Here is a 16154-nt window from a genome sequence, read left to right on the forward strand (position 1 = left end):
ATATATAAACAATAAATAAATAACAGTAAAATAAATATTATTACTTTTGTTACCTTTTTCTTCTGTTCGGAGCTTGGAAAAATATGGAGGACTTTTAGAGCTTCGTGCTGATAACGTGTTGTGAAAAAGTAAAAATTTACGGTAAAAAGTAAAAATCTCAAACTCTCAAAATTATCACACTACACACTTTATAATATTTTTCTCTCAACTCAATTGTGATTTTCTTCACAAATGAGAGATCTATTTATAGAAAATTTTTACAAATAATCCAAAAATAAAATACATCATTACCTACATCATCACACACTAATTTTCAATATTCAACACCTAATTTTACCTAATTTTCAACATTCAACATTCACATTTTCAACACAAATATTTAACACATTTTAAAATAATTTTTCAACAGAAATTTAATTTTTTTATTATGAAATTCACATCATAAAACAATGTATCGATTATCTATTTATTTTAATAATTTGGGAGTCTTTTTATATTTTATGAACAAAAATATATTTTATATTTCGAGCTACTAGTACAAGCATTCGGTATAAGTCAACTTTAACTTTAGTTTTAATACTCTATTTAAATTAACTTACACAATCCAAGTCTTTTTAATTATTGTATGACTTTTTAAACAATTACGATATATCAAGCCATGCATTTTGCCTTGGATTTTCTCAGCACTTTCCGATAACAATAATAATAAATCGAATAAAACCAACACATTCATGATTAACATGTTGGGATGGCATCAAATGTCACTGTACAATTTAAAATATTGAGGATACATCGTTATAATAATGAATATAGCTTTAGGTAAAACGACAAATGCTCGAATTTATAGAACTTTTTGCTTTTTTTTTTGAATTTTTTCTTAATATATAATTTAAGCTTATTATAAGTATTTCCATTTGGCACCCATGAAAATTATTAATAATTAACTGAAAACTGTTTCCTCTTAATTAATTAATTGATCTAAATGTTTAATAGACGTCATCTATGGTGTGAACTACAACTATGCATGTGTTTCACAATTTCTTAATTTCTTGACATAAACATTTTTGATCTTGGGTCAACTGTATAATTTTCTCTATTAAACGAAAACGAAAGACTACTGACATGCATGGAAAGAACGTTGTATTTTTTCTAATCTTCCAGTTTTCGTGTACGTTCATGTTATTTTCCTAACAATTTCTTGAGTTCGGACAAAAAAAATCACTTTTAATTATTTTAGACCTGAATTTCTTCATCAGACAGAGTCACTATAAAAATAGTTAAATATTGTTTAAAAAAAACAAACAAACAAAAACAAATGGCATTAGCTAGAGTTGAATAGTTTTAAATTGAAAAATACCTTGGTTTCGATTTTATTTATTCTGAATTTATATTTTATGATCACAATCCTTTATTCTTTTTAATTTCAATTTGGTCAACAAGTTGATTTGATGATATGCTCAATTTCCTTGGAAAGAAATTGGAATGAAAATGAAAGACTTGTAGTTTTCTAAATTGGTTTATTTAATTTTCCGTTTAATTTCCTAGAAATTTACAGCCATTAATTTTTCGCATAATAATTTCAAATATGGAGTTATAAGGTGTGTACTTCCCCAAAATTTGCAAGAAACTTCTGGAATTAGGACCAAAAACGTTAAATTAGGTTGTCAGAAAGATATTTTATTTTGAATTTCTTGAGCATATATGTATCTTCCATGATATTTAATTTTTCACTAAATATAGTTCATTTATTCATTTTTATGTGAAGACTCGATATATACCAGTGTAATCTACACGTATTGTCTGCATGTACAGTTTTACCATATAAAAAAATTTTGATTTTAAAAATTAATAACGGTAAGGGTATAATAGTAATTTTACAGCCCAAACTTAAGTAGAATTTTATCATTTCATAATAATTACATAATTCAATTAGACAAAAATTAAAACATAGTTAATAGAAACAGACACCGAAGGCCGATCATTAAATGTTCATCAGCCCAAAAAAGGGAAACCCGTCAAAATTCAACAAATGTAAATTGAGTAAATGGAGGCCCATTTAGATAAAATACCGAACATAAACTTCAACAAGACCACAATTCATAATTTGCCCATTTAAGAAAGCCCAAGGTAGATATCATTGTCCTCTTCCTTGCAGCAACCTGCTGTTCATCCCCGTCGAACGCCACCAAAGAACCGTGCTGCAAGCAGCGGCGCTTGATCGCGAGAGCACGGGGAAGATATGCTACTATGAGGTATAGTTCTATTTGGTTGTGCGTTGACCCTTTTGGTGCTGCTTTGCAACTCCAGATCCGGTGAAACTCTCCTCGCCAACTCCTCCTACTCCTAAGCCTACGGCGGATTCGGCTGCTTGTTTGTTTCAAAGGAATTTTTTGTTATCTTGTCAAAAGGATGGTATAAACCCGAATTTTTTTTAGAAAATAAAAATTGATGGGTTTTTTTGTTGTCGTTGGCGTCCTGCAGATGCTGTTAAATTTATTCTGATATATCCCAAAGAACATTCGAAGCTTGCCCAGGATGACATTTTTTCGCCTTTCCAGAGCAACCCGTTTATTTTCTGACGCTAACTATCCTATTCATCAAGCCAGCTTTTTATCCAGGTATTCAACATAGCACAAGGTGTTATATTTCGTTAAGAACTGAAATTTTGCTTATATTTCCCCAGTGATCATTTAGATGAATAATTTACATGATTAGCTCGTGTTTTGGTGATCGTTTAGATGAATGATTTACATGATTAGCTCTTATTGTTATCCTAACGACTTTCTTCCAACCAGGCACCTACAAGAAGCTGTTGGTTCAAGACGCTGTTTCATTGGATATGCTAGTAATAATATATGTGGGCAAAGATTTGGTTATGAATTTCGTGGTTTAATGTCAAATTGTGGACGTAAACCAAGGAGTTATAATTTGGAAAAGTCCCATTCTATTTTTGGTCGACATTATGCTACCTATGCCAACACAGACAAGAAATCCAAGAAGATGCTTTTGTACTTGACGGGGTTAGTCTTCGTTATGGTGGGGTGTACTTATGCTGCAGTTCCACTGTATAGGAGGTTTTGTCAAGCTACTGGTTATGGAGGTACTGTTCAGCGTCGTGAGGTGAATGATCTTGATTGATTTATCTGTAATTCAACTTTTGTTTTTGATTGTTTTTGGTCAGATCTGCGTTGTTACGTGTTTCTTTTTTCATCAGAGCGTTGAAGAAAAGATTGCTCGTCATGTCAAAGATGGAACCATAACATCTAGGTGTGTCTATTATTGCTTTATGGTAACTGTGTCTCATTTGTGAAATGGTTGAATAGAATAGCCTTTGTTACCAAGGGCAGTACTTAGGAGGGAATAGGGATGTTAAGCTTCACGATAAGTTGTTTCTTTTGTTATTTTATCCTCAAGTAGGCTCCTAAAAGATTACACAATTGGCTAAAACTATAGGGACAATCAAGTTGAAATTTTGGATTGATATGCATCGACCTAGAACATCCCAAAACGAGTACCGGCAGTCATATAGTGCTGTCGTGTTGATCTTTATGTAGATATTTAGAATAATTTTGTTTTTGGAACAAGTGAGCTCTTTTGTCATTCTTTCTTATTTTTCATAGCCATACAAAAATGTCTAGCAAGTTGCTCAATGTTTTCCTCATTATCTTTGGATGAACTCTATTTCTTTTGCTTATAGGGAGATTGTTGTGCAGTTCAATGCTGATGTGGCTGATGGAATGCCCTGGAAGTTTGTTCCAACACAGAGAGAGGTGCCTATGTTATAGACATATTTAACATGTTCTTGGCAACTAGCTGTTTGGTTTTGCTAGTTGAGTAGTGTTTTTCAGTAGAAATTTGCTTCCTTTAAATAATTGGCTATTGGACTACAGGTAAGGGTTAAGCCAGGAGAGAGCGCCCTTGCATTTTATACCGCTGAAAATAAAAGTCCAACTCCCATTACTGGTATATCCACATATAATGTCACTCCAATGAAGGTAAAGTTATTTGAGGCTTGAAATTTATTACCGAAATTGTTTGTCATTTTTCAACACACACATGTATTGTGTATATACTATATAATATATTTGTCTGTCGTAGTTGCTAGGCCCTCAATGACCTTGTTTATTCGAATTTATTTTCATTGTGTTTAGTAAGCCGACTTATTGTAGCTGAGATCCATCCCTTTGTTTGAGATTTGAATCATATTTGGGTTCAGGAGCAGGCACATGACTTTTATTTTGTGACAGCGCGACAATCTTTTATTTCTGTCGATTAAATCCTAATATTTAAGAATAAAAATAATAACATTTAGAAGTATTGACAGTTCTGTCATATCACAAAAGATATAAGCATGTGTAAACACAGTATTTCGTGAAGACAGCCTAACCTTCCCTGCGAAAAATCGTGGCTCCTTTTTTATTTTGTTTTCTGATACCCATTTTAATTTCCATCTAGATAGCTCCCTCCTTGATTCTGAGGTTATGGTATTTTCATAACAAATGGTTCGATCATCTATGGATTAATTTTTCAGGCTGCAATTTACTTCAACAAAATACAATGCTTCTGCTTTGAAGAACAACGGCTTCTTCCTGGAGAACAGATTGACATGCCAGTAAGCACTATACTTTTCTCTTCCCGCAACAATTGATACCACAACCTTGTTAACTTGTATCAATGGATTCTTAGGTGTTCTTTTACATTGATCCCGAGTTTGAAACAGATCCTAAAATGGATGGAATCAACAACTTGATTCTGTCTTACACATTTTTTAAGGTCTCCGAGGAATAAGAGTGTTGATACTTCATCTGCATATCTGAGGTGTTGCGGTATCCTTAATGATTCCGAAGAGAGTCTAAATTTTGAGGTTTCCGGTTTTGAACTTCAAACGAATGATGAATAACATATCAAGTGCTTTGGAATTGTCAATTGCAATCACGCACTTTTCTGGCAATAAATCGTGTTATCGTTTCAAACGTCGAATTAGAACATCAGCTAATTCGATTTACGAGTATGAGAATCGTTCGATCATGTAAATTCTAAGCTGATGACCCTATGTGCATTTAAGTGTAGACATTTATAAATACATATAAATGAATCTCACATATATATAAATAAATATTCATCTTTATATGCACCATTAGTGTTGTGCCCTATAAATAACATGAAATTTCTGGTTTCTAGTAGTTTGTATCACACCAATCCGGTTGCTTGCCAAGTAAATTTTCTTCAATTTCATTCGCTTCATGCTAATATTTTATTATAATGCTCGTAATTAACTTCAATTACAAGCATTTCAGTTAGGTTTATATTTGAATCGTGACCTAACTACATGACAGCATTCTAATGTGTATTCTATCATTTGATTAGTAGCCATTAACAACCCATTTGACATAAATACATTATTAAGTGGCACATCTGATTTTTTGTTTGTCGAGCTACGTAATTACGTGCCAGATCTAAAATTTACCATTGATTGGACTATTTATGGTTTTTAGCCAATAATAATTCACACATTTATTCGGAAAAGAAAAACTTCTCTATTTTTTTTTTCGAGGAGGACATGGTAAAGCATTCTCAAGTATTGAATCGGTTTCTACCATTATAATTTTCTTCAACAGTTTTAATCATGTCCACGGTTGGTATCCATCCCTGAGGTAAGAATCAAACATAAGTTCACTCAAAAGCAACTTTCATATTATATACATTGTATTAAGACAGAAGCGGGTTATCGATTGCTTTATGTGATATGATAGATTTGTAAATGATTAACTCAAGTTGTTATAAAATATCATTAGATATCTCGAAAAACGAACTCACATAACTCCAACGTTTGGAAGTCGAGCAAAGTAACATAATATTTAGATAAAACATCCAATGACGTAGCTATATGCATACATTCACTTCTGAAGAGACAACGGTTGGAAAATTACGATGCACTTTACAGCAAGTTTGTGTATACATGACAGGAGGGGTGGGATTTCTTCTTCTTCTGCTCTTTATATACATACAATATATATAGATATATATAATTTTTTTGTGCAGGCGAACCAGTGTCATGTCCTTTGATGTATCTCCTTATGTATAAGCATATGTATGCGTTATAGTTGTTTTCAAGAGTACATGGTGTATATATACAGAATGAGAATGAAACTCAATCAGATAGTTTGGTAAAACATGGCATGAAAAAAATATGAAGATGGTGGTGATGGAGCAACAGAATTTGATAAATTCATTATGGAAACATACAAATCTCCAAACTCTTTCAAATGTAAGTATATATATAGTTCATTTTAGTTGACACTAGGCTGGTGGCATATACATATAGTTACTCCATTAAAGATACTACTCATCATGGAAAGTCCAAACAGGAAATCTGCTCAAAAGGAGAGTATTCTACTACTTAATCTTATAAACATAAGATTCTGATATTGATTTTTTGTTTGCAATCTGAAAAGATTATCCAAATAATTTCAGATAAAAGAAAGTACAAAACCTATGGAATTCAGACTCCACACTCAGCAAAGAGCAGTCCATCGATCTATTTTTAATTCTTCGGTAAGTAAGTAGTTTTCATTTTTTTTAGCATAATGATTTAAGTAACTGTTAATATAATTAATGTAACAGGTTGCAATCAAGATGTGTATCATGGAGCGACAGAAGAAACAAGTGGAGAAGCTGCTCAAGGTATGTTATAACTATTAGTCTTAATTATGGTGATATTAATTGTCTTGATTGTCACATTTAATTTATTGCAAAGATTTATTAAAAAAAATTGTAATTTTGGATTGAGATCAGAAAATAGAAGAGGAAGAGGTCCGAATGATGAGAAGGAACATGATACCTAGAGCCCAACTCATGCCTCTTTTTGATAAACCTTTTTCACCACAAAGGTACGCCATGTTTTACAAGAATTTTGACTAAAAAATGCTTCAAAGAGGTTGTTTGAGTTAGTTGAATCCCACACCAACGCCGACAAACATGTTGCACAAAGTCTGTCCAGTACGATTTACTTAGCTAACGTGAAGGTTACTAAGTTAGGGTTGTGGGTTCTTATGTTATAAAAAAATTGACTAAAAATCTATAATAAATATCCAATTTTCTAAGTACAAATTTTAAAATATTATCACTTCGTATTTTCGTATGGATGGATATGAAAATCGGTTTAATATAAAAAAAGTTACATTTTAAACGAGAAATAGTATATACCAGACCAAGATTTTTGTTTTGAACATGCATATTGTAGAATATATCTATACTAAAATCATGCTTGCTATTAATTGTTTGCAGATCGACAAGGCCTTTGACGATTCCTCGAGATCCAAGTTTTATCAAAAACTACAGTCAAGTTCTCTACTTTTAAGGGTCATTCATCATCGTCGTCATGAATCGATCCCGAAGAACTCGACAAGAATAAGTCAGACTAGTATACGAGATTATAAGTTTGTTTCTATGTTTTTTTTTATATATGTTTGAAAAACAGACACATATTGCAGTCTTAACTTCAACTGTGAGATAATTAATATATTGTTAACGCCTTTAATTTGTAAAAACATGATAATATATTTTCAGCTACTTCTTCATTTGTTGCCAAAAATTAAAAGTGTAATATGGAAAATTTATCTCAAATAATAATTAAATTAAAATACCGACAGATTCAGCCACAATCCTTGGAAATGTGTTGCACGAGGATCGAATCAATATTAGGTTGGGCCCAGCCCAATCGAAACCTGGATATACGGTAAGTTGTTGGCCCAACTATTAAGAAATATCGAATTTCGCACCTAGGGTTGCGGAACTTTCTCCATCGCTCTTCTGTTCATTCCTTCGAGGTAAGAAAACGTTTGATTTTTCTTTCTCCAAATAATATTTTTGTCGAATCGAGCATAATTTCTTGAAGGAATATGATAGTAAGCTCTTAACTTATTTTTTCGCATTCTGAATGCAATTATGTGAGCTTTACGTGGTGTTGGATTTTAACACAGTTGCGTTTGGTCGCGGGACTATTCGAACATTTGAAGAGGAAAATTCGATTTTAAATTTCAAGATTGCCGATTTGTGTAAATTTAAACGCGCTGTTGACATTTCTTGATAATCTTTCTGTTATATTTAAGTTTTTTTGGCTAAATTGAGCGTTATAGATGTCAAAAAGCCCGACATTCTTGTGATTTTGCAGGTTAAATTCTTTTTTTTGTTCGTGGTTTTACATTTGAGTGAACAATTTCATTCTATTTCCCCAATTTGTGATTCAGTCATGTTTAAACTTTATGGCTTTGTTGTGAATTGATCAGGCAACTGAATGATCTACGATGTCTGAGATTAAATCAGCTGGGAGATCAATTGATCTACTGTTGGAAAAGGTGCTGTGCATGAATATACTTTCTTCTGATTACTTTCGAGACCTTTTGAGATTGAAAACGTATCATGAAGTCATTGATGAGATTTATACAACGGTGACACATGTGGAACCTTGGATGACTGGCAATTGTCGGGGGCCTTCAACTGCATTCTGCCTTCTCTACAAATTCTTTACGATGAAACTCACCGTCAAACAAATGCATGGCCTGTTGAAGCACCCAGATTCTCCTTACATAAGAGCTGTAAGTAGATTTTTTGCATGTGTGTGTGTGTATAAAGTCCTTTTCTGTGTCGGACAAGGTTCTAAAATTTGTTAGGCGCTGGTCTGGCGAGCCTAGAGCTTAGGCGGGGACTAGGCGCCGCTAGGCTGATTTCACTGTATCAAGAGACTTGTAATGGTCTTAGAATAAATTTCAGATCAAATTTTGTTAAAATTCAATTGACATCTGATTCATTCCTCATGCTTAATCTGCTTAATGCGGGTAGGATAATAGGCAATGAGAAATCAAAATAAATAAAAAAATCACTTTTAGGTTCTGGTTCGATTCTCTTATGAAGCATATAAAAAGAACGAGAGTGGTGTGTTAGGACAAGCTCAAGTCAACAAATCGTAGTTTTAATTGGGATTTCAATCCCAAAAAGTTAAAAACAGAAACCTATAATTCTTTCTTATGTCACCTTCTGGTTTAATTTTCTAAAGCTTCCTCAGCGGTCTCCATTAACACCAAATGGTGATTGAGTGGAATGGTGTCAGGATAGATTACAGTTTCAGCAAACCTGGCTCAAACCCCATTTTCTGCTAATGGAGGCTGCTGAGGAAGCTTTAGAAAATTAAAGTTAAACAAGCTTATGGAAAATATACTAGGAAGTGAAAAGTAGGTGTGATGGTGGACTTACTATTGGGCGTAGAGGAGAGAATCTGGTGTTTCCATAGTGCCAAAGCAGTTAATAGGGAATTGTTTTTTGTTCTTGGAAGTTTTAAAGAAAAACAAACCTGAATGCTAGTGAAGAGGGAATTTAGACAAGGAAGTATTAATCAATTATTTATGCTCACCTATATTTTCCAGTGTGTTTCTTGAGCAAATTTTACTCGGATTTCCAGTAGTGCAACTTGTATCATGTAGTTGTACAAAAAGATCGCTTCTGAGACGGTAACTGAGGGAATTCAAATGTGGTAGGGTGTATGTTTGGCTCCAACCAGCAGCCCCTATTTTCATTATCCGAAACCTGATACCACTCGTCCCTGTACTCAACCTCATCAGAGCCGAAGTTAAGAGATATATTGTTGCTAAATTGGCTCCATTGTCATTTACTAAAGCTCTATGTATGTTTGTATGCTTAGATTAATACCCAAGCATGGGAAGTAATTACGAAGCAATTATGTATTCTGAACACGGGTTATTATTAGTTAACCTGTTATCTTGCATAGCTGGGTTTTAAACTAAATTTCAACTGCACAAATCATGCATCACCTGTTCCAAATTTAGCACCTAGCTTTACACTCGGTTAAATTTTTTGCATCACAGAGTATTTAATGAGATGACAAAGGTACACATTTTCTTTTGCAGATTGGATTTCTATATTTAAGATATGTTGCAGATTCAAAGACATTATGGGGTTGGTACGAACCATACCTAAAAGACGACGAGGTGTGAAAATTGCACGTTTTCTCGATTATTATTTGTTATGTATTTTCTGTGATTATGAGTTTTTTCATACCATTTAAGTTGATGAATTGCACATATTTACTGTGGCATTTCGTGAAGCATAATGTGCCTGGAAAATTGCAGTGATGAATTCAGATCGATGGCTGGTTACATATCTAGTCCATATGTATTGATATTAATTAATATTAAACAGTGTCTTGGAGGATCATTTGTCAAATGTCTGCCGATGAAATTTTTTAAAAAGTCTCACTTTATTTAACAATCAATTTTGGAAATCTGTAATTCATGTTTCTGTCATTTACTTTTATTTAGTGTTGATTTGCACACCTCAGTTAACATGATATTGAGCACTGCTTACTAGTAAGATTGTGCTATTTCTCTGTGGGTTAGTGTGGATAGAGCGTTTCTTTTATTTGGGAATCTTCTGTTTTGTTTCTTATACCCTGTGGCTCAGGAAGGAAGGATTTCTCAATCCCGCCGTGGTGCATCAGCGTGATTCTTGTGCAGGTGAACTGTCCTTGTGTGATAACCATAATTTAACAAAGATCTTGTTATTTTTGGGATACAGTGGTGAAAATTCTTGTCAATCAAGTGGTCGACACTTTCCAGTTCTCTGTAAAGTTTTATAACGTGTTGCATGTGTAGGTTAAGGGGTTGGGGTGGGGCTGACTTAATGGATTTGAAGAACTGACATCTTTTTTCCGGATGAAAATTTCTTGGAAACTGTCATTTAGTTTTACAGTGGCATCTTTAGGCGCTGCTCTGTATGTGCTCTAGTTTATTTATTTTTTGTTTCCATATCTTCCAATTTTAACACTGCTGAGTGTCGCCATATGATAAAGCTGATTTCTGTGGACATTCCTTATTAAACAACAGGAATTCTCTCCTGGTTCAAACGGCCGAATGACCACGATGGGTGTGTATGTGCGCGATTTGCTTCTTGGACAGGTTATTTGCAACATCTTATGATTTTGATTTTTGTGGCCTCAAAATTTTCTCCATCATCTGCTAAGCTTCCACGTCTCACTATTTACTTCTGAATGCAGTATTACTTTGACACTCTTTTCCCACGGATCCCTGTTCCAGTTTTGCGAACCATTGTGACAAATCTTGAAAATATGAAACTGCCATCAAAACATTGTGGAACTACTGGTGAGTCCACTCGTGGATCTGAGGAGACTGCCAGGAGGCCACCTTCTGTCAAAGCTTCCCTTTCAGTCTCTTTTGGTCAGCGTGCTCCACACCGTGCATCAACTAGGGATTCATCTCCAGTTCGCCGAACAATAACTCCATCGTATGATAGAGACGCCGATTCTAGACGGTCCCCCAATCACCATCGGGGCCAGAGCCGTGATTTGTCAGATCGAGAATATTCAGACAGGGACAAAGACCGAGAGCGGGAAAGAGACAGGAATAAGGATCGTTCCCGTGATCGTGACAGGGACCATGAGAGAGATAAGGACAGGGACAGAGACCGATATAGAGAGCGGGAAAGAGATAGAGATAGGAGGCATGAATATGATAGAAGATCCAGAGATAGCTATGGAAGGGATTATGAAAGGAGCGAAAATGAAGTGCATCGTCTTCGAGAAGGTAGTTCTCGCCATAGTCGGAGCCGTAGCAGAAGCAGGAGCAGAAGTCAAAGCATTCACGAAAGGAGTGGGCATGATCAAAATCGGGAAAAGGCATCTGCATCTAGTAATTTAGCCAAACTTAAGGATCTATATGGTGACTTGAACGACCAAAAGGAGGATGCAGGCAAAGACAGGGGTCCTAGCCGGCCTAGTGGTACTGAGGAGGTGATCAGACTTGGTGGTTCAACGTGGAGGTAACGGGCATAAATTATTTTGGGAACCACCCGGCATGAGTTGAGTTTGGATTATGTTCTTGTCAACTGTACTTTATGGTGCATTTCGAATTTCTCTAGTGCTTTGTATTTCAATCTATCCTGGAAAAAAAATGAATGTTGTTCAGACATGAAGAGGGATAGTGAACATCAGCCTGGCACGGCGTTGATGTGTAATGAATGAAGGGATTCATCTGTAATGTATAACGCTTAGTGTGCTATTTTCATTATATTAATAGCATTTTCTCTCGAACAGGGCATGTAACGAGATGGTACCTGAGTATACAACCTATTTTATGACATTCTTTCTTGGTTTTTTCCTTCCTGGTTTGTCCTATTTACGATTCAATTTATGAGATAACGTGCTTGGATGACACGGTCAAATTAGCTGATTCATCAGGGTGATGAACGCTTATCGTTTGACGAAATTTTGGTGGAGTGGTGAAATTATATATGATCAGCATTTTCATCATCAAAGGATAATAATTTCTTGATCATTTGCTACTATGCTAGATTTTACTTGTGTTCATATTGTTGTTTAATTTGTTAAAGAAATAGTATAGATATGGTATAATACCAAAGCTCCTAAAATACGATGATAAATCTCAACATATGTTTCCAAGAATGGCGATGTAAAAGAGATATCATAACCTACGTTTGAAAAGTCCTATTGCCCCTCGCTTTCCTCTTCCACAGCAAAATGTCTGACTATATTATAAAACGTATTGGAGTACAATGAAGTCCAGTAGCTCGTCTTACTACTCACACTTAATCGAACCATAAATGTGTCGGACAAAAAAGAGTGCAGTACGGAATCCAACAGTCCCAAGCATGAGAAAGAAGCCATAGCAAATGCACGCCATGTATCCAAAGAAAAACGAAGTTTGCATAAAGCCGGACATATCGGAGCGTGCGTTATGCGTAGAAGTAATACAAACAGCATCCATATATGAACAGCCCAGTCGAACCGCCGCATAGAAAGGACCTGTAGAATAAGCCATCAACAAACAATAATATCCGTGGAATCTAGTATGGGAACATATCAATAAGTTATGCTATATTGTAGAACATGCAATAATTTCCAACGAAAGAAATTTGTAAGTAATTGGTCCATCACAAAATTTTTAGGATTGAACAAATGTTTATTTTTGTAATAGACCATAGAATTAGAGATAATATGATTCAAATTTTTTTCTAAAATATGTGATAATTCGCATTGTTGTGCCACATAAAGCAATTACACAGAAGAACGAAAATTATTGGTCTTAATACAGTTCAAGTACGATAGGCAAAATCGACGAGACACCGAGTCATTTAAGCTGGTTGCAGAATTTGATTTTATGAGTGTGTGGAAAGAAAATGAAGGGACTAGTAAAAAAGGTCATACCTCCACCACCATTCATGGTCTTCAGCAGCAAGCCGAAAGAAAGTCAATGCCACCGTAATAAAAGCGGTAACGATCAAGAGGATGATGAAGACTATAAATAAGATGTTATAAATGGTATAGATCCTATGTCCCCACACACTGGCAAATATATAATAGAGTTCAATATGTATGGCACTGAAAGGCAAGAATCCAGCCATTGCCATCTGAGACAGAGTTCCACGGTACCAAGGTAGTGGCGGAATCTCTCTAGGATATTTTGTGGTACGACAAAGAGCTTGGAATTCCGCTTTGCTATTCTTTCCAGCTATCTCTCCTAAGACTAATAATGGGGATGTCACAAGAGCCCATTTAAGAAAAATGGCAACAATAGTACCGAATGGCAATGCCACAGTGGCATTGTATGCAATGGCAACAGTATTAAGGAAGCAGAAGGTAAGAAATAGGGGCCCGCAAAATAAACTTCCAGTCAACAATAGATTCCCTGCAAAATGAGAATATAGCATCAGAGCGGTCAATGCAGAGCCAAAAGGGGGCTGATTGGGATAGCCACCCTCTTCTCTCAGAATCGATAGAAATATATATTTATAGATAGGGTATACTTTGGCTCACTCTAAACTTCAAACATTTTAAAATTCAGCATCTATACACTCAGTCCCTCTCTCCTTTTGTTAACTTTAAGATACAAATAAAAAAAGGAATTACCCCCTGCATTGTTATTTTTACCCTTGTTTATGAGATGGAAAACTGGTCATACAACAGCATCATAGTGTAAAAAGGGTTGTTGAGTGAAGGTGATACAACCCATACATACCCAATTGGTTCCTTCTAGTTGGCCATAGAAAGAGGCTGCAGGATAGCCAGCAATCCCAGACGTAAGTGCATAAATGACAACCAACGCAGTGAATAGAGCTCCACGGTTGTATGGATAAAACACACCGACCAATGCAAGGATAAAAATGAAGAATGTGCTGCGGCGTCAGAGATTATTGAAATTAGAACTTTCAACAATATGTGATCAGAAATCAGTAGGATTGAGATAGATTTCAGAAATAAATAGCTCGGATTAATACTTACAGGGTAAACAACTGGCTGCCAGAACCAAGAGATGCGGCAAACAAAGATTTGTATTTGGGGTACCTGAACATCACCATGAATGTAATTCCAACCAGTCTCTTCTTGATCTTCAATTGTCTCCTCATCATGAGAAAATATTTACATTAATAAGATCTTATTGTAAACATTAGAAAGTCAGAAATTTCAAACCGAGAAGAGTAGATATAAAGCAAAACCAAATAAGATCGTACTCACTTAACGAAATCATTCTTAAGGACTCGCATTAGAATAGTAGCAAGAAAACCAGTCAAAAGAAGAACTGTCACACAGGAGTTGATTATCGAGAACCAGTGAATTTCCAAGTGCTGGGACATTGCAGAAGATTGTGAATACTTCTGCATTCTCTTCTCAAAAGGAGTGCTTGTTTCCTTCCATTTTACAGAGTACATGAACTCTACAGCAGTTTCCTTATCCTCTGTTCGGTCTACAAGGGCATTTGTGTCTGCTCGTGCATTAATCTCAATCACACGATCTTTGTTGTGAAAAATTTCAAAATGAAGGTGTGCTTGAATAGATAGAATTTGAATTCACTGGGATCAGATTTTCCTTTTTTTACCCCAGATGGCAAATCATCATAGTACATTTAGAAATAGTAATCCTTTGAGGACCTTACATGTACTGGTAGACCAAAAAAATTTATGTTCCCTGACAATTAATTAAGGTAGACATTTGAGAATTTTTACCACGAAGTAGTAAATTATGTTCAGTTTTTATTACTCGTTACCGAGTTACATATACCTTAATATTGTTGTTTTATAAAACCAATCATTTTTCCACGCATCTTGTCTAATACACCTCGTAAGGTTGGATTGGATTCTTTTTAACGTTGTGGTTGGTTGCAAAGAAAAGCATCGTTGGATCTCGGTTTTCTACGTGCCCAAAACGCAGCGAAAATTTAAATTTTTATTTTATTTTGAAAAACAAAATAATTTTTGGACACTCGTATGGTCTTAACAAAACATACATAGGATGTTTAGAAAAGTTATACCTTTAGTGAATTAATTCACTTTGCACCAACTACTCCGGTATTAGCGGATGTAGCTCTTGTTGTAAATCCGTACGAACTTTCTTCGATCTCCGAATCAGGTCCACGACTGAAATAATTGTTCCTCTTCTAACTTGCACTAGAAAGTGTAGAAGATTTTGTATTTGAGATCAAGAAAACAAGATGGTTCAAAAACCTTTTGAGAGCAAAACTTTTCTTGCAATCGGAAGAGCCGAAAGTTTTTTTTTCTTTTGTATGTTATAAACTTTCGGATGCCCTACAGTTAATAGAGAATCAAATTCTCTTTATTATTTCTAATATTCAATTTACTTAATTAATCAACTTAATTAAGTCAATTAAATATTCTAAAATATTGCATGCCAAATCAAATCCTTTTTCCTTATTCACCTTCTTTTTGCTTCGGTGATCTCCAACATATATATTATTAATTTATTAACTAATTGTCATTTTTTTAATTAACATATTAATTAAGTCAATGAATTTCAATAAAATCCTTGTGGATGAAAGTTACGTAAATTAGGAATCAAAATTCCTCATTATTATTTCTAATCATTTCTTAACTTAATTAATATAATTAATTAAATTAATGAAAGATTCTAAATATGCATGCCAACCTTATCCAATCTTGATTTTCTTTTAATACATATATTTGTGAGATCACCAAAATCTAAATAAAACATGTTTACTTCTTTTGACTGTCTTTAGCAGTCATGCTCTCAAAATTTCTATAAGCTTTTATAAACTTTATTTATAAGCTTATCGATTGATCATATCAAACTT

At 34.6% G+C, this 16154-nt stretch overlaps 4 protein-coding genes across 12 annotated transcripts; 3 read left to right on the forward strand and 1 right to left on the reverse strand.

Annotated features, from left to right (window-relative positions):
• Positions 1–2091: 2091 nt before the first annotated feature.
• LOC140970958 (cytochrome c oxidase assembly protein COX11, mitochondrial) lies at positions 2092–5137 on the forward strand. 5 transcript variants are annotated; one of them, XR_012174230.1, is made up of 9 exons: positions 2092–2252; positions 2482–2618; positions 2796–3120; positions 3215–3267; positions 3698–3770; positions 3891–3995; positions 4532–4612; positions 4687–4974; positions 5010–5137. XR_012174230.1 is itself a non-coding variant. In XM_073432971.1 (8 exons), the coding sequence occupies exons 2-8, from the start codon at positions 2536–2538 to the stop codon at positions 4786–4788; spliced, it is 822 nt and encodes a 273-aa protein (XP_073289072.1). In that variant the 5' UTR covers positions 2092–2252; positions 2482–2535; the 3' UTR covers positions 4789–5137. The 5 variants fall into 5 exon arrangements, 4 of the variants coding, with proteins under 4 accessions (XP_073289072.1, XP_073289073.1, XP_073289075.1 ...); XM_073432971.1 differs by having other exon boundaries at positions 4687–5137; XM_073432972.1 differs by having other exon boundaries at positions 4721–5137.
• Positions 5138–5266: 129 nt separating this feature from the next.
• On the forward strand, positions 5267–7617 carry LOC140970959 (microtubule-destabilizing protein 60-like). The gene is made up of 5 exons (XM_073432976.1): positions 5267–6382; positions 6473–6555; positions 6625–6684; positions 6796–6890; positions 7288–7617. The coding sequence occupies exons 1-5, from the start codon at positions 6352–6354 to the stop codon at positions 7358–7360; spliced, it is 342 nt and encodes a 113-aa protein (XP_073289077.1). The 5' UTR covers positions 5267–6351; the 3' UTR covers positions 7361–7617.
• Positions 7618–7726: 109 nt separating this feature from the next.
• Positions 7727–12188, forward strand: LOC140970956 (pre-mRNA splicing factor SR-like 1). Of its 5 annotated transcripts, none has more exons than XR_012174229.1 (6): positions 7727–7829; positions 8289–8597; positions 9924–10004; positions 10477–10529; positions 10899–10970; positions 11069–11227. XR_012174229.1 is itself a non-coding variant. In XM_073432968.1 (6 exons), exons 3-6 carry the CDS (start codon positions 8307–8309, stop codon positions 11852–11854), a joined length of 1230 nt encoding a protein of 409 aa, XP_073289069.1. In that variant the 5' UTR covers positions 7770–7829; positions 8130–8173; positions 8289–8306; the 3' UTR covers positions 11855–12188. The 5 variants fall into 5 exon arrangements, 4 of the variants coding, with proteins under 4 accessions (XP_073289068.1, XP_073289069.1, XP_073289070.1 ...); XM_073432968.1 differs by lacking the exon at positions 10477–10529 and adding an exon at positions 8130–8173 and having other exon boundaries at positions 7770–7829; positions 11069–12188; XM_073432967.1 differs by lacking the exon at positions 10477–10529 and having other exon boundaries at positions 7733–7829; positions 11069–12188.
• A 270-nt stretch (positions 12189–12458) lies between these two features.
• On the reverse strand, positions 12459–14916 carry LOC140970960 (transmembrane 9 superfamily member 2-like). Its single transcript, XM_073432977.1, has 5 exons — positions 14564–14916; positions 14330–14449; positions 14063–14223; positions 13256–13736; positions 12459–12853 (listed from the first exon to the last, which is right to left on the reverse strand). The coding sequence occupies exons 1-5, from the start codon at positions 14755–14757 to the stop codon at positions 12784–12786; spliced, it is 1026 nt and encodes a 341-aa protein (XP_073289078.1). The 5' UTR covers positions 14758–14916; the 3' UTR covers positions 12459–12783.
• Positions 14917–16154: the final 1238 nt, after the last annotated feature.

Source organism: Primulina huaijiensis, chromosome 2 (assembly GCF_012295235.1).
Source record: "Primulina huaijiensis isolate GDHJ02 chromosome 2, ASM1229523v2, whole genome shotgun sequence".
NCBI lineage: Eukaryota > Viridiplantae > Streptophyta > Magnoliopsida > Lamiales > Gesneriaceae > Primulina > Primulina huaijiensis.

Excerpts from the sequence above, each read along its gene's own strand:
- LOC140970958 (XM_073432971.1), top strand. The coding sequence starts at position 2,536 with ATGACATTTTTTCGCCTTTCCAGAGCAACCCGTTTATTTTCTGACGCT. Across the intron at positions 2,619-2,795 it reads CAAGCCAGCTTTTTATCCAG|GCACCTACAAGAAGCTGTTG; the intron begins GTATTCAACATA and ends TCTTCCAACCAG. Across the intron at positions 4,613-4,686 it reads GAGAACAGATTGACATGCCA|GTGTTCTTTTACATTGATCC; the intron begins GTAAGCACTATA and ends ATGGATTCTTAG.
- LOC140970959 (XM_073432976.1), top strand. The coding sequence starts at position 6,352 with ATGGAAAGTCCAAACAGGAAATCTGCTCAAA. Across the intron at positions 6,383-6,472 it reads AAACAGGAAATCTGCTCAAA|AGATAAAAGAAAGTACAAAA; the intron begins AGGAGAGTATTC and ends CCAAATAATTTC. Across the intron at positions 6,556-6,624 it reads GATCTATTTTTAATTCTTCG|GTTGCAATCAAGATGTGTAT; the intron begins GTAAGTAAGTAG and ends TTAATGTAACAG.
- LOC140970956 (XM_073432967.1), top strand. The coding sequence starts at position 8,307 with ATGTCTGAGATTAAATCAGCTGGGAGATCAATTGATCTACTGTTGGAA. Across the intron at positions 8,598-9,923 it reads ATTCTCCTTACATAAGAGCT|ATTGGATTTCTATATTTAAG; the intron begins GTAAGTAGATTT and ends TTTCTTTTGCAG. Across the intron at positions 10,971-11,068 it reads GCGATTTGCTTCTTGGACAG|TATTACTTTGACACTCTTTT; the intron begins GTTATTTGCAAC and ends TTCTGAATGCAG.
- LOC140970960 (XM_073432977.1), bottom strand. The coding sequence starts at position 14,757 with ATGTACTCTGTAAAATGGAAGGAAACAAGCACTCCTTTTGAGAAGAGA. Across the intron at positions 14,450-14,563 it reads CTTAAGAATGATTTCGTTAA|GAGACAATTGAAGATCAAGA; the intron begins GTGAGTACGATC and ends TCTCATGATGAG. Across the intron at positions 14,224-14,329 it reads GGCAGCCAGTTGTTTACCCT|CACATTCTTCATTTTTATCC; the intron begins GTAAGTATTAAT and ends CTGACGCCGCAG.